The sequence below is a fragment of the Cajanus cajan genome, chromosome 8 (assembly GCF_000230855.2).
Source record: "Cajanus cajan strain Asha chromosome 8, NIPB_CcT2T_4, whole genome shotgun sequence".
Classification (NCBI taxonomy): domain Eukaryota; kingdom Viridiplantae; phylum Streptophyta; class Magnoliopsida; order Fabales; family Fabaceae; genus Cajanus; species Cajanus cajan.
The window spans coordinates 5,040,556-5,057,839 of record NC_138524.1 but is presented as its reverse complement, the minus strand read 5'-3'; the positions used below and the strand labels follow the sequence as shown (position 1 = coordinate 5,057,839).

The 17,284-nt window shown below is 30.1% G+C and overlaps 2 protein-coding genes across 7 annotated transcripts; both read left to right on the top strand.

Moving 5' to 3' along the window:
* Positions 1-2,263: 2,263 nt before the first annotated feature.
* Positions 2,264-6,424, top strand: LOC109800608 (U11/U12 small nuclear ribonucleoprotein). 3 transcript variants are annotated; one of them, XM_083062529.1, is made up of 8 exons: positions 2,264-2,622; positions 2,721-3,078; positions 3,189-3,272; positions 3,859-3,924; positions 4,334-4,406; positions 4,912-5,288; positions 5,555-5,595; positions 6,086-6,424. In XM_083062529.1, the coding sequence occupies exons 1-8, from the start codon at positions 2,465-2,467 to the stop codon at positions 6,162-6,164; spliced, it is 1,236 nt and encodes a 411-aa protein (XP_082918655.1). In that variant the 5' UTR covers positions 2,264-2,464; the 3' UTR covers positions 6,165-6,424. The 3 variants fall into 3 exon arrangements, with proteins under 3 accessions (XP_082918655.1, XP_020216981.1, XP_020216982.1); XM_020361392.3 differs by having other exon boundaries at positions 2,266-2,622; positions 2,736-3,078; XM_020361393.3 differs by having other exon boundaries at positions 2,483-2,622; positions 2,728-3,078.
* A 4,234-nt stretch (positions 6,425-10,658) lies between these two features.
* On the top strand, positions 10,659-16,883 carry LOC109799941 (Plant regulator RWP-RK family protein). Of its 4 annotated transcripts, none has more exons than XM_083062863.1 (7): positions 10,659-10,968; positions 11,075-11,136; positions 11,954-12,998; positions 13,716-13,760; positions 13,922-14,668; positions 15,216-15,339; positions 15,743-16,883. In XM_083062863.1, exons 3-7 carry the CDS (start codon positions 12,063-12,065, stop codon positions 16,771-16,773), a joined length of 2,883 nt encoding a protein of 960 aa, XP_082918989.1. In that variant the 5' UTR covers positions 10,659-10,968; positions 11,075-11,136; positions 11,954-12,062; the 3' UTR covers positions 16,774-16,883. The 4 variants fall into 4 exon arrangements, with proteins under 4 accessions (XP_082918989.1, XP_082918988.1, XP_020216195.1 ...); XM_083062862.1 differs by having other exon boundaries at positions 11,075-11,150; XM_020360606.3 differs by having other exon boundaries at positions 10,659-11,136.
* Positions 16,884-17,284: the final 401 nt, after the last annotated feature.

The window sequence follows — 17,284 nt, the reverse complement described above, 5'->3', positions numbered from 1 at the left end:
AAAGGACTTGATCTTTTAGCTCCTTATTGCCGTGAAGGAAAAGGGCTTTTTAGTGGTCTTGAAGTGAGTAAATCAATACTCATTTGACCAGTAACATTATTAAAGCTTGTGGAGGTGTGTGTATACTTGAGACAAAAATGATCTTTACATTGTAATGAAAGAATACAGGGGTGATTAATGAAAAGAATAATGACTTAAAGTAGCTCTAATAAAGGATCAAATGATTTGTCAAAAGTTTGTATGAGAGTGTGTTGAATTGTCTTAAATATCGAAATATTTTTTTTTTTAGATGTGAACAAAAAAACGTACTTTATTTATTAACAATTTGAGAAGAAAAAAAAAAGGACACTCTATGTTTTTTTATATTTTTTAAAAATATTTAAAAATAAATTATATAATGAATAATTACATCAGTAGTTATCTAAAAAGAATAAAAAAAATTGAAAAATAAAGATACTAAAAGAGAAAAAAGTGATTTAGATTTAAAGTAAAATGATCGTAATAAAAATGGAAAGCAAAATAATTGATGAAAGAAGTGTCTCCTTTATACAATGATATAAATATACTCTATTCACGTGTAGACTAATGAAATAGTATCTCTTTTATATAATGAAAAGCAAAATAATTAATGAAAGGGACATTTTCTTTATGAAAATGTTATTATTTTTAATATTTTTTAGAACACTTTCAAAAATTAGATTTTAAATGAATTCTATTGGATTTTGATGAATTTATATTATAGAATTTTAAAGTATTTTATGAATTTTACCAAATAATATGAATTTGTAATATTACACTATTCAATAAGAAGAATATAAGATAAATAATAAAGAAAAGTAAAACCAATTTTTTTTCTTCTATTTTTTGACAAATAATTATCTTAATCTTTTAACAAATAATTAATTTTAATGTTCTCCTACCTAATTTTTTTTAACATATCTAAAGTTATACTAGTTTTCCATGCATTGACATATCATCTTTCATGTACTTTAGTATGAATAATGTGTTTAAAATTATAATCTTCGTTAACTGGCAGCATTGAAGATGAATATTCATTCACTAATTTAATTAAAAATTTATCAAAACATTTTTTGCAAAAAAAAAAAGTTATGTAGTGTAACACACTAATAAGTCCAGTTTGTGCCTTAAATAGAAATAGAAGTCTGATTTAAAAATTATGAAGCATGATTTTAAAGTACTAAATATTTTTTTAATTACATTTCTTAAGAATATATGACAGAAATTGAAAAACTTCATTTTCATTTTTAGGATCATTACCATGACTTACAAAATCTTTTTAATATATGTGTTCAAAATTTTATATTACAATATTAAATTTTATTAAAAATAAAAATTATATTGTAATAATTTTAAAGTTTTAGCAATACAAAAATTATTTTAAATATTTAATAATTAAAAAAAATATTTATAAATTATACATCTATTGATGGGAGTAAAAAAATAAAATAAAAAAAGAGAAAGAGAAATAAGAAAAAGAGATAAATGAGATGGATGAATAAAAAAAACAAAGCAAAAAAGGCAAAAGAGAATGAGAGAGAAAAAACAAAATGAAACAAAGAAAAAGAGATAATGAGAGGGATGAGTAAAAAGAAAATGAAAAAATAAGATAGAAAAGAAAAAAAGAGAGAAAGAAATAGAAAAAAGAATATGAGAGAAAAAAAAGTAAAAAAGACTAGAGAAAAAAAAAAAGAACAAAAGTAAAAGAAAAAAAGTCATGAAAATCAAAAAAATTTATAAGATTATTTGACGAGTGAATTACATGTAAATTAGGTTAAAAAATCTTATAAAATTTATTATTTAAAATAATTAATTATAATCTCTATATTTTAAATATTAATAAATTTTTTTAAGTAAAAAAGTATATTTTAATTGTATATTATCATATTTTTATAAAATTAAAAAAAAAATTATTTTAATTGCCTAAAAAAATTTATAATAATTTTTTTGATTTTTTTTTAAAATTATAATCCAATAGAAGATATTTGATTATGAATTTTATGACATTACTTGAAGTAAAATTTGAAATGTTAACTTTATTAACAATGATTACGTATTTACGTGAAGAGAGATTAATATAATATTTTTAATTTTTTTCTCCTTATAAGACCGAATCAACGATTATATTACTTTTTAACATTAATTAAATTTGATTATCTTTCATTTGATTTTTTTTTTCAATTATTTTAATTTTTAAGTGTACAATATAACAATAATTTTTTTTTTATTCTTTCTTTTTCTTCCCTGTCCTCACTTGGTCTTCTCTCATTTCTTCCTTTCAAATCAAACAGTTGCAAGTGAGACTCACAATTTCTTACAGCGGAAACCAAAATCAATTATATTTCCTCTTTGTTTTGGTTCAATGCTATTGCCACCGACTCATGTTATTCTTAATCTTATAGTTAGGGTTTTTTCCGTCCTCTGAATCTCACACTACTTCATTGCAATGAATCCGATTCCTTTTCAATCTGCACCACCACCGCCTCCTTCATGGTTTCCGATGTTACCCTCCGAACCACCAAATTCAACTTCCTTCTGGGAGAACAGAAATGTCTGCGATCGCCTCAGTGAATTGCAACACACGCTTAGTCTCGCAAATGCAATGTAAGTCCTTCTTACGTTATGATTATAAGCTGTTTGAAGTGCGGCTGATTTTTATTATTTTTTTAATCACGCTGTTTGATAGTGTTGAATTAGTTTAGTGTTAAGTTCTGTAGGCAGAAGGAGTTAGAGATGTTGCTGATGATCAAAGATGGTAAAGGGTCTTTAGAAGATGTAAAACATGGTTCAAATGAACCTCGTCTTTCTGATTTTCTAAAATGTTTAGAAGACGGAAGGGTTAGTGTAGAATCCCAAGAGTCATTGGCTGTGGAAGCAGCAAATTCTTTGATGTCAAAGCTAAGATCTCAATTAGAACCATTTCGATATGTTGTCGATGAAGCGAGTCCCTGGGAGGAGAAATCTGCTGCGGTTAAGCTTGCAAATAAAGTGAATAAGTCTAAGCGGAATAAACTATGGAGGAAGAAAAAGAGGAAGCGTGTCGCTGAGATGCTGGCTAAGGTTGTTCTGCTTTGGTTTGGTTTTGTTAGGTTTTCCCTTTCTTCTTCATTATAGCTGCTGTTTGAGACTGATTACTTTGCTTGGTTGTCTTTTTTGCTGAAAAAATCTAGGAGCGTGAGCAATTTGATCAAATGGACCGAGAAGCTGATGAATGGATTGCTAGGGAGAATGCCAAGGAAATTGCTAACAGCAAGGTATTGAAAATTTTGCAAACTGTACTTACATTTATTTTGAGTGAAATTGGTGATTGTCTTTATTAGAGCTAATGAATACCGTGTCAATATGATTTTAAATTTTAATTAAGAAAGGGTTTTCAAAAAGATATATGATTACTGTCTCTGACAAAATTCAATGATTGATACTTAAATAAACATAGACTATTAGCTGATTATGGGAAACTTCTCATACTTTATTATTATTTCTTTAATCATCATTAGATTTATTACCAATAAATAATTATAGTGGAGTCCCTGTTAGTGTATTGTTTATATATGTCTATATACTTGTAATTCAGATTAATAGTGGAGCTAATTGAAAGGCATACAGTTCATGATATTTCCAATAACACATTTCTGCATATTGCTTCAAACTACCTGCTGTGCCTATTTTGCTGACTTGTTTCAAACTCTTTTCCGCTATGTTTTCTTTACTGTTCTCTGTAGAAAAAATGGGGAAGGGTAATTCTGATTCATTGTTTCAGAAATTGCTTATAGATATATTAGCTGTTACATCAGTTTGCACCATAAGTCTTTGTAATGTCGGAGACATTTCTATTTGCAGGTACTGAAGATGAAAGAAATTGCAAAGTCTAAAGCCAAAGAAGAGAAGAAGAAACTAGCAGCTGAGGTAACTTTCATTTTGTACAAATGGCTGGTAAACCATTTATAATTTATGGCTGATTTTAAATCTGAAGAACTTGGTCAACATTCCGTCCGATATAGCGCATGCTATGAATTTTATTTCACTTGCTCTTATTAACTACCTAAATTATTTAATTTTTCCCTTTATTTTTCAACATGGTATGTTCCTTAGCTCCTCACCATCAATTTCCTTGTTCTTTTGCCTTCTTGTCTTTCTATTTTTGTCTTTTTGAGTCTGTCAAAGGGTTCATTGATTTTTTTCAGTCAGAGTCTCTTAAAAAATAACCATGTGCATGGCTATCATTTCTGTCCGTATGTCTATTTGCTGGATATGAATCATGACATTTTATTTTTATCCCCCATCACTTCCTCTTTGCCATTGGGTGTTATCACAGCTTGAGCTGCTCTTGGTGGTGGAGAAGCTTCAAGAGTTACGCTCCATAAGAATAGAAAAGTTGAAAAAACAAGGTATATATAAGAAAATCTCTCTGCTTTTAGTTAGTTGGTTTATGATTGTAGTGCATAACTGCATAGCAGTACTTGGTCTCTTTGTTGGCTTGCTTGGTTTCTTTTTGTCCAACCTTGCTGCCATTTATAACTTTTGGACTTGTTATATTAATGTAGTACCTTAAATTCACAGTCCTGAATGCATGTATATGATTGTTTGATCATATTTATTAATTATGTCTGCTTGAGTTCAAGCTCTGATGCTTAGCATTTTGGTTAAAGCTGAATAGCTACCTATTCACCATATAAATGTATCATGAGAAATATATTTAACAAATTTGTTAATTATCAATTTGAAACCATACATTCATAATTTGATGATATAATAGGAATGGTTTTAGTTGCTTTTCTGATTGGAAAGCTTTCAATATCTTCTTATTCTGCGTATGCAAGAGTTTGTAATATTCACATATTTAAACTTTACTTTCATGTTTGACGTTTCTATGGTTCTATACAAATTATGCAGGCCATTTTCTCCCAGAGGAGGACGACAAGTTTCTTGAGAGGGTTCAAGCTGCAGTGGAAGAAGAGGAGCGTGAAGCTTTGGCTGCTGTTGAAACAGATGCTGCTAAGGATGCAATTGCAACTGCTGAGGAATCCAGGAAAGCTATTCAGAATCAAGGGAAACTCCAAAAAGGAAGCAATGATGATAGTGAAGTAAAGGAGAGCAAAGAGCAAATAGTTCACAGTGTGGCCGATGAGGGATCTGATGCAGTTGACAAGAAGAAATCTAGTAAAATAGGACAGATCTGTGGAGGAGCATATGATCCTTTAGCAAATTTACCCATCGAATTCTACCATTATTATCATGGAAGCAACAATGATATGGGCACACTTATTGAGGTAAAGTAGTAAACTCAACTATTTTTATTTATTAAATTCTACATCTCTTGCAAAACAACATATTTCTTGTTTTTCCCCCTCAGAATTCATATGTAATTTATCGATTTTTTCGTGTTCGAAAAGCTGTTAGTTTCACTTAACTGGTACACTAATAGCCTGTTGATTCTACCTTTTTTTTTTTAATTACCGGTTTAAGTTTAATTCACTTGCATGTTCATTATAAACTCTTCATTGTTAAATTAAGGCTGCTGAACAAACTCATGCAGGTAAGAAGAGGATGGGATGCCTATATCAGACCAGGAGGAAGGTAAGAAATAAGAGCTATGAAACTTTTCTGCTAATACTTGATTCTTTGGATTATTCTGGTATTGCCTGAAAAATGGCGGTGGCCATTAAGGGATATTTTACTTGTATATCTCAATGTTCGACATATTTTACTTGTAAATCTCATCGATGAATATTTTACCCTCATTTTTAAGGGCATACCAAAGTTACTTTAGCCAAATGTGTTTCTGCTTTAGTCATATCTTAGATTGCATTTCAAAATTGAGTTAAGAGAGAGAACATCGGATGTTAAGTCATTTAAATATATATTCACGAGAGGTCAAGACTCTTGACTAAAGTCACCAGACCACCACCTTTTTTGACACTAATGATCTTATCTGCTAGTGTATTGGTTTGCTAATGTCAATTGTCAATTATGCATTGTAATCAGTGAGTGTGAAAAATGAAAATAAAGCATTTATCTAATTATCTTATTTGATATATATATTTTTTTTCTTTGCAACTTCATCCAGCCGCATACCAGGGCACTGGGTTCAGCCTCCTCCTCCGGCTAATGAGATTTGGGCATCTTACTTGGTGAGGCCTAAATGATGAGTTAACAAATCAACAGTTTTGCACAAAGATGTCATGCACTCAACTTTTAAGGGTTTGAACTATGTTCCTCGCCAACCTCAGCGCAGCATGTTTATATTAATTATTCATGTATTCATCCAGTGTTAAGTTCAGATGTTGATAATCATTATTGTCAAATGTACATGTTGATAAAGAAGAAAGAAAAAAACTGACTCATTTTTTCAAAATTACGATAGATATTTACAATGAATGGAAACTGTACAAGAGTCATTGTGTTCTGCCCTTGACGTAGAAACACATGGTAATTTACTCGTTATATTTTTATTTATGTAAATAATATAGTATCTTGAAATTTATATAGACTTCAAATAAGTAATTGAACAATTAAAACAATACATAGTAATTAAAATTTATATGATATTTATATATTAAATAAGTTAAGATTTATTGTTTTACAAATTTTGCATGTAAAGTTGAAAAATATAATGTAATGTTATTAAACCTTCATTTTTCACTTGAGAGGAAAAAAATAGCAAATTAAATTTTTAACGTAATTTTTTGGGTACATTTTAAATTTAATAATATAATGTGTATAAATTTTTACTTTGTCTTTTATCTTTTACTTATATATATATATATATATATATATATATATATATATCACATCATTTTTACACTCAATAAGTAGAATAACTCATACTAATTTCTAAATATTATTATATATTTTTTCTACAAAATAGTACTTAAATAAGTCTCTACAAGTTGATCTACGCAGTACGCACTCTATGAAAAATAATAATAATAATAATAATAACTTTTTCTTTAACTTTTTTGGAAGGACTTTTTGTAATAAATTACGTTCTTCATAAATATATTCTTTTATTCATCTGTTTAAGTTTTATGTTACCGTAGCAACAAATTATTATTTAATCGAGTCTTCGGCTCATGCTAATCGAGATTTTGATTCAATTTTTTTTTTCTTATTAATAGGCTATATGTAAATGCCATTATAAATTTTGTTGAAATTGATGGTTTTCTCTAATCCTACGAAGGGGTTGCCTTCATTATCGATGGTTTTTTTTTTGTTTTATCGTTGTTACTAATGAATAAAATCTTTGTTTTTAAGGGAATGAATAAAATCTTTTTAAACATATAATAAAATTCTTCATATTAAACATATAATAAAATATTTTTATAAGTGAAATAAGGAAAAAAAATATGAGGAATTTCAAATTTTTACTTTTTTAGGAGAATTTGAAATTTTACTATTTCAAGGAATTTCACAAATGCTTAAATTTCAAATTCCTTATAAATTCTCCATCCAAACAAGGTATTTCACCTCAAAGAATTTGAAATTCTTCAAATAAATGAATTATTTCAATTAAATTCTCCATCCAAACACACTATTAGTGTTAATTATAGCCGTGGAATTCACGGTTTGAAAACTAGTCAAAGTAATAGTTAATAATTGATACGCAACTTTGCCAATCTATCATAAATTCTAATTAAAAAAAGAAATTATTCTTCCATCGAAATTTATCAGCCGAAAAATATTTTGAAGGTATAAAATTTAAAAATATTAAAAATAAAAAAAAAATATTTGACATTTTTTACACATGTAAGTTATTAACCGATTTAGAGGATATTTTTCTCCAAACACAAAGTACAAACACAATTTCAGGAGAAATGATTCTTCCTCCAAAACTTATTGAACGGAAAATCCTCCAAAGGTATATAAAATTTTAAAATATTAAAATATAAAAAAATATTTTATCTGAAATTTTTCACATGTATAAGTTATTATCCGTTTCAAAGGATAAATCGGAGGAATGTTTCAGAATATATCATTCCTCTATTCAAGAAATGATTCTTCTTCTAAAACTTACCGACCAAAAAATCTTATGAAAGTATAAAATTTTAAAATATTAAAATTAAAAAAGATTTTATCTAAAGTTTTCCACACTAATAAGTTATTAACCGATTTTGGAGGATGAATTAGAGACATGCTTTGGAATATATAGCATTCCTCTATTAAAAATAGTGTTTCTTCAAGTTTTCCTTCTCTATAAAAGAAGCATGAATTTGATAACCATGTAATTCATATAAAGTACTTCCTCTAGACTCATATTAAAAAATAATCATTAAATTAAATATGATTACTATTTTTAAGAAGTATTATTAAGGGGTAATTTATAAAATAAAATTTAATTTTTATATAAAATTAATAAAATTAAATGAATTTAACTAATTTTCTTAATATACATAAATTTAAATATTTTGTTTTCATATGAATCTAGAGGGAGTATCTATTAGAATCGTTGATAACTAATATAAAAAAATAAAATAAGCATGGATTTATAATATATGGAAAGAGGCGTTCTTGACTTGATCATAATCATAAACATGCATTTCTGTTCTCTTGACTTGTTCTGATATTTATATTTTATATTTAAGAAATTCATGTTGCTGAAAATATCTCATATTAGGATAGTAACATGAAATAGTTTTAAATTCATCATATTTTGCTTTTTGGCCTCAAGAAATCAGTAGTCACACCCACGTCTCACGTATGACATTTGTTAAACAACACGTACAAGTTTTCCTCTTGAGGGGAAAATTAAAGAAAAATCGCCTCAGACAATGAAATAAAGTAAAAAATTATTAACAATATAACCCTAAACCATATATAATATCACTTCCTATAATTAAATAACTTGGAATGAAAATAGCTTTTTTTTATAAACATTTCTTTTAAAAGACGCAAGTTTCTCTTGTTCAGATTAAGTATGATTACTATTCATGATAAAGTTAAATTTAAAATTTTTAATATAGCTAGATATTCATAATTTAAACTAATAATTAAGCTAAGATAATTTTATATCGATCAATACACACATTCAGTGATTTTACACAAATTTTTGAAGTCAAATAATGAAAGCTTTCTTTGATTTAATTTTCAACATTTATAAGAATTTTAATGTTACATATCAGCGTTCTTACATCATGGGTGAATAGTTGACAGCACATAATAAAAGCATACAAAACACTTCATTTTTGTGGTTGAGGACATGGGAAAAAGAAAAGTATTATACTTTATTACAATGACATGCAATACAATTAACATTTTTTTTTTGAAAAAAGAATATGACTTATTCAGACTCTTTATGGATATTCTTTTATATATTTATATATAATATACAAATTCTCTCATTATATATTTTGTAATGTTTTTTATTTTATTTTTTTAATCTATCAAAATTATAAAGACAAGTTCTAAAACTTTATATATACTATTGTAACTTTTATTATTAGACTAACTATAGTGATTCATTTTTAAAAACATTTTAATTATTATTTCTATTGTAGAATTTTTTTAGTGAACTAAAAATTTTAACCGAAAGTTAATCACTAATTCTTTAGAGTATTAAGATATGTTTTGAGGATTAATGTTTCCTTCCAAATAGTTTTATATATACACAAATCAAATTTTGAACTTCGAATCACATATTTAATGAAATGATTTTTTTTTTCTCAAGCATATTACACTTTATTAACTTCTTCCTAGCTTTTTAAAATATTTCTTATAATTTTTTTGTCCTAATAGCTTAAATTAAGTAATTATACGTTAATCAGTTATACTATTAGAGTTAGTTAATTTTACTGTACCATCGATTGATTTTGATCCTTTGCATTTTAAAAAAGTTAAAGTGCACGAGTCTCATCTAATAAGTTTTTCTTTCATTACATCATAAAATAAAATTTATTATATTAATGGTGAGATATGTGAGTGCACCGTGTGCAGTTTCCTTTTGAACCAGGATCCACCATTAGTAAATAAACATTAATCATATAAGATTTTTTTTTGTACATAATTATACAAGTAATTAATCTGTATCATATGAGCTCACATTCATAAAATATTGCAACACCCATTGAATAAATCGAATATCACTTAAAAAAAAAAATATAGATGGTCTTAATTTCTTATAACTTTTTAAAGTTAATAACATCGCTGAAAAAAACTTGTAAGGGTAAGATATTAAATATATATGAGTAAAAAGTATAAATTGTACTAAAATGAAAAAAATGACCTAAGGAGAGAGCTTAAGGTTCGTAAAAAACAAAAAACAAAAAGCACATCATTCTCAATGTCACCAGAATAATTATATCCATTTTTATTTTCTTTATTCAAATATAGTTAATAGTTGTCTATCCATAAGATTCCTGGTTCCACTTGAATACTGCTGCTTCGCTCAATAAATTCGTACGTGGTGTTCAGCATCATGCTAAAATATTACCCATACAATTTTAGTAAAATTTTAAGATTTAATCACTTATATATAACTAATTATATCTTTTAATTTTAATTAAATAAAAATAAAAAAATTAATTAATATTTTACACTAACAGTATATAAGTAATTAACTATATTATTATTATTATTATTAATTTCTTGTGTCCATAATAAGAAAGGGCGACACGATTGACGGCTTTCTATATTTAGCAAGCAGTTAGCAACAGGTTTATGTGAAACTGCCCAAAAGACTTACACACCACTCACTTCAATTCTGGTCCCCTTCCTTTTATAGAACCTATCTTTTACACCTACTCTTCACTACTACTCACCTTCCATCTCCTGGGGTTTCTCAAAATTCTGAATTTTCATTTGCATGTTTCAAGTTTTTGCAATTTCAGAACAAACTCTTTTTTTTGGTGTACTTTAGCTTACGGTGAGTTGGGTGGTTAGAGTTCGCCGCAGTCAGGACAAGTCTTCAAAGAGTGCTTAAAAAAATACTTACATATTACCAATAACAATAACAAGGTCTTCACATCGCTAGTGACATTCAAACTCATGTTCTTCTGAATAATTTGTTGTGCATACTCACATCAAGTGCATTAGCTCATGGTTGACACTTGACACCCTTCAGGAATCCTTGGTCTTGGTGCCTTAATTCTACGTTACACTCTTTCACTGACTGCACTTGCTCGGGTACAAGCATTCAGGTTTTTTAGAAACCCAAGTTTGCTGTTAAATATGTTATTTTTTTTTTTATGATTTTTGGACCAGTTTGTTGTTTGTTTAACTTGTTCTGATGTTTTAAACATCTTTTATGCTGAATTTGTTGTTTCCGAGTTGTGCCTAATTTTAAGATTGGAATTCTTTTTAGGCTTTAAATAATAGCTTTAGGGTAGTTGGTGGCCAGTGGCAACTCATTAGTTGGTTGGTGAATTTTGACTTTAGGGAGAGTTATGGGTTGTTTATATTTATTTCCACTAATTAAGACTTTTATTAAAAAGAGAACTTTGAACTAATGATTCTTGAATCCTAAATCCAAATCCCCTCAAGTTTCAGATACAGGATTTTAAGTGATGAGGTGAGGACAGTTCAAAATGAATTAGGGAAGTGAATCTTTGAGTTTAATTTCCATTTACTATCATTTTAAACTAGCAACTAATGAAAAATTATCTCAGGTATGACTTTTAAAGTAATTATAAAGAAAAAAAAAATTAACAAACTTATCATACATGGATATTTGTAATTGAATGACACCGTTGAAAATCTTTACACTACCGGTGCGTTCTAGTTAAATTCTAGAAGAATAAAATGTACTAGGATTTAAATCAGCTCAACACAGTGCTCAGTGAATTGTCAGAATGTGAATATTCATCTTAGAATTCTATTTTTTCCCTTTCTGTTTAATATTGTTGTTTTTCATTTTTGTGATCAAAAGAATTTTTGTTATTTTTTTTTTTGAGTTCCTACCCTTTGCTGAGATTGTGCATGCCATACTGTGTTAACCTTGCAGGCTTTTGGGATGTTGGTAAAGTGGGAAGAAGCTTCTCGTGCAAATTTTTATTCTAAGGGACTCTAACACTGGTCAAATTTCAACTTCAATACTTCTCTCCAACCTAATCATGGAAGACCATTTTCCCCCAAAGGGAAAGGAAATTGGCTATTGCACATCTCCTGGAGTTCAGTTGGAGGAATCAACATCTGTAGATGGTGGAACGAAAAATTCAGTTTCAGATGACATGTTTAGCTACTTCTCAGAGCTAATGAACTTTGATACCTATGCTGGTTGGAGCAATAGCCCATCCTTGACTGATCAGAGTTTGGCTAATGTGTTTTCATCATTTTCCTCACCACCTGATGGATTGAATTTAGTGGAACATAGCAATGGTCCATTCTTTATGACAGAAGTTGGTGAAATTCACAATGATATGGAAAGTTCACCAAGTTGTGAGGAGAGAGTTATATTTCATCAAATGGACATCCAACTTGGGTTCTTAGATGATGCAAATAACTTAGATTCAAAACAAAATCATAATGGCACATCTCAGAAAATTAATACCTCAGACATGTGCAATTACATAATCTCAAGGTCTTCAGGAAGGTCACTTAATGATAGAATGCTGAGGGCCCTGTCCTCCTTTATGGAATCAGCTGATGCTGGAATGTTAGCACAAGTTTGGCTACCTATAAAGCATGGTGATGAATTCATCTTAAGCACAAGTGAGCAACCTTATTTGCTAGATCCAAAGCTTGCAGGGTATCGTGAAGTGTCAAGGGCATTTACATTTTCTGCAGAAGGAAAGCCAGGATCATGTCCAGGACTTCCGGCTCGCGTGTTTATATCGCATGTTCCTGAGTGGACCTCCAACGTTGGTTACTACAATAAAACTGAGTACTTAAGGTTGGAGCATGCAATGAATCATGAGATTCGTGGATCTATTGCTCTTCCTATATCTGATGAGAACTCTCAAGTGCCATGTGCTGTATTGGAACTAGTCACTACAAAGGAAAAGCCTAATTTTGACAGAGAATTAGAAATTGTTACTCATGCGCTCCAGGTGGATTTTTCTTTTGCTATTTCCAGCATATACTACAATTTTTTCTTATATTGAGTGTCTCACAAATCTTTGTTATTCTATTTGAGACTTGTATGTCTTATTACAAGGTTATCATGGAGAAATTTCTACCTTGCCTGACAAAATATCGTATTTTTTTTAAAAAAATATGTGATATACATACAACAATCTGATCAACATCGTTTTTTATGTCTACCTCTATCTATCACATCATTTATTGTACCTCCCACTTCTCTTTCTCTCTCTTAGTTGTAAAATTTGTTGGACATTTTGTCGTACAATTAACATTTTTCTTTTTTACATATTTGATGTTGACCTCGCAGTAGTTGAGGAGCAGTTGGGCTAGAAAAATATTTTCTCAGGATGTGCATAGTGTAGTCATGTTTCTGGTGATCAGACTAGGACTAGCTTGCAAAAATTGGAACAATAAATCATATATACTAATCAATTTCTACTCTATAGTCGTCCTGTGTATGCACATCCTATATTCATTAGTGTAGAAGTGTATCTTTTGTCTAATTGATTGAAAAACCTCTTCGATTGTGCTAATTTGTTTCAAAAGCATCTCAGTCAATTCAATTTTATGGAAACACTCCAATTACTTAAAGTAACCTTTTTTCTATGTTTTAGATATTTCTTCCATATTATGTTATCATCAAAGGTACTAATGATAAATGCCCTTGTGATGATTTTATGCAGCTTGTAAATTTAAGGACTACTACGCCTCCACGACTTCTTCCCCAGGTATTGATAATCCATACATATTATGAAGACTTATCATACTGATTTTCCTCCACCATAAAGGCAAATCTGAGCTTTCTGAATTATGAGTGAAGTGGAGGGGTTTGAGATGTTTTCTTATCTGAATTTCTGAACTTCTTATAAGATTGGTTCTTTTTCTGCAGTGTCTATCAAGCAATAAAAGATCTGCTTTAACAGAGATAATTGATGTTTTACGGGCCGTGTGTCATGCACATAGATTGCCACTAGCACTGACATGGATTCCATGTTGCTACAGAGAGGGAACGGGAGATGAAACTGAGAGAATAAGAATCAAAGAGGGTCGTACAAGTTCTAATGAAAAATGTGTACTATGCATTGAAGAATCAGCTTGCTATGTAAATGATGGAGCGGTAAGAGGATTTGTTCATGCATGCGTTGAGCATCATCTTGTGGAAGGGCAAGGTATAGCGGGAAAAGCTCTTCAATCAAATCATCCATTCTTCTATACTGATGTGAAGACATATGATATTGTTGAATATCCCCTTGTTCACCATGCACGCAAATATAACTTGAATGCTGCAGTTGCAATAAGGCTAAGGAGTACCTATACCAATGATGATGATTACATATTAGAATTCTTCCTGCCTGTTAATATGACAGGGAGTTCAGAACAGCAACTATTATTGGACAATCTCTCAGGTACCATGCGGAGAATTTGCAGGACTTTGAGGACAGTTTCAGATGCTGAGTTAACAGGTATAGAAGGCTCTCAAGGTGGGTTTCCAAGGGAAAAAGTCTCGGGTATTTTTCCTTTGTCCAGGAGAAACTCTCAGATAACATTCATAAATGATGACCATGATTCGGTTCAGAAGATGTCCTTGAAGGTATCTAACCTGAAAAATAATGGAATTGAAGCTGCTCATAGCCAGGTACATCTTGACCGTATCCTTTATCCTTTGGCCCTTGTGAAATTTAATATGAAATGGATGTTTTATCTTTTTTTGAATAATCATGTTATTGATGCAAAGTACCCATGACTTGTTGGTAAATGGATGCTTTATTTGAGAAATAATTTGTTCCAAGTTATTGTGATAATGGAATACAAGGGTATGAAGTATTAATTGTCCATCACATTTCATTTAGTGGGATTTCCCCTCCCAACCGTGTTTTTTTCATTTACAAAACTCAAATAAAAAACTTAGTAAAGGGTCAAAGTCTAGTTTCACTCGAACCAAATGACTTATGGGTAAATGGATGCTTTATTTGAGGAAGCATTTGTTCCAAGTTATTGTGATAATGGAAGGAAAGTGGAGAAATAATTGATTGTCTATCACATTTCATTTATATTACGAAGGGAGTGAACTAGTGGAGCAAAAACTTGATGGAATTTATGCTTAAACTTTGTAACTTGTCAGTGTAATGATTTTAATGTGCTTTTAGAATTGAAATGTGATATCTTAGGAATTTGTCTTGTAGGAAATGAATGGATCAAGAAAGCAGATTGAGAAAAAGAGATGCACTGTGGAGAAGAATGTTAGCTTGAGTGTACTCCAACAATACTTTTCTGGTAGTCTGAAAGATGCTGCAAAGAGCATTGGTGGTGAGACCACATTTTTAAACTAAGTTTAATGTTCTGGTTTATATGAGGGATACTTGTCATTAATCAGATATTATAGTTTTAGTTATATTGGTCGATCTTCACCCACCATTTAATTTCATACATAAGTTCTGACAACTGCGTATTTCTTCTTTCTCCCGAAGTTACTACTTACTAGGGAAAATAATGAATGCAATTTCATTGATATTTTTTTTATGGTGTAATTGTTTCGAATGAAATATTACAAAGTGAGATAGGCTAGTGTAGTGTAAAACCTGAGTGGAATTCATTAATATCCTTGTTACTCTATGATTTTATCTTTAAAGAATATGATGAATATTTTTGAAAGGTAATTCATGTTAATAAAGACAGATTTGTCTTTAACAAACATTTCTTCTTTGAACAGTTTGCCCAACAACATTAAAAAGGATATGCAGACAACATGGAATTTCAAGATGGCCATCACGCAAGATCAATAAAGTAAATCGTTCATTAAAAAAGATACAAACTGTGCTTGATTCTGTCCAGGGAGTGGAAGGAGGGCTGAAGTTTGATCCTTATACTGGGGGGTTTATAGCCGGTGGATCAATCATGCAGGAAACTGAATCACATAAATATCTTCTATTTCCTGAGAAAAGTTCTGTGAAAGACCCTAAGCCTGCAACACAGAAAAAAATCTCAGTAGTTTCAGCGCCTGGTAGCACTAGTGAGAATTCAGCAATTAAGTTGGATGGTAATGACGTTGGTTTGGTGGGAAACCATCTTGTGCACTCAAGAAGTGTGCTAATATCTAGTACAAGTGAGGAAGAATTGAAGAAAAACAATGCGTATTCTGATGATTCAAAATCAATGGCCATGAATGATGATGGATCTTGCAAGAAAGCATGCCATTGGACAAACACTCAGGATTGTCCTGAACAAACTTGTTCAATATCCTTGGTTTCTGATGAGGTCGAAGTTGGTGCAGATAGAGTAGAAGGAGCTGATGAACATAACCACCCTACTTCTTCAAGAACCACAGACTCATCCAATGGCTCTGGCTCAATCATGCATGGAAGCTCATCATGCTCTCAAAGCTTTGAGAACCATAAGCATTCAAAAGTCAAGTCAACTTGTGTTGATAGTGGGTCAAAAATTATTGTGAAAGCTGGCTATAGGGGAGACACTATTCGTTTCAAGTTTGATCCATCCGCAGGTTGTTTTAAGCTATATGAAGAAGTTGCAACAAGGTTCAAGCTACAAAATGGGTCCTTCCAGCTCAAATATCTAGATGATGAAGAAGAATGGGTGATGTTGGTGAATGACTCGGATTTGCAAGAATGTACAGAAATTATGGATGACATTGGCACACGTTGTGTGAAGTTTCTTGTTCGTGATGTCCCTTGTGTTTTAAGCAGCCGTGACAGCAACAGTTGCTTCTTGTCAGACAGCTCATAGTGCATGATATCATGCATGGCTTTCATTGTGACAATTCAAAGTCTTAGGGTTTCCATGAGCACTTCTACCTGGAGAAAAAAATATAAAATAAACTTTTACATAAACTAAAATTATCTTACAAATAAGTTAGAAAACATATAACTGACACAAACAAGATTTTACACAAATTAACTTATGCATTTAGTTTTGAAAAAGTTTATTTCATTTTTTTAATTTTCTTCTCTAGGAAGTGTTTATGGTGAAATTTATCCAACCAGACCTTTACTTCAACAATATTTTGTTGACTTATCACATTCTTTTGTGGGTTTTGGTTCACACGGATTCTAAAACCATCCTGGTTGGAGGAGTTGGACTTTTAGCGACCAATGCCACACATTGCTGCCATTGGGTAAAATATTTTTTATAGTGCAATCTTCCAAGGTTGTTGTTTCCAGAAGATAGATAGATTCACATAGTAGCAGTAGCATTAGCGTGTTGAATATGTAGATATGCTAGATTAAAGTTGCATAGA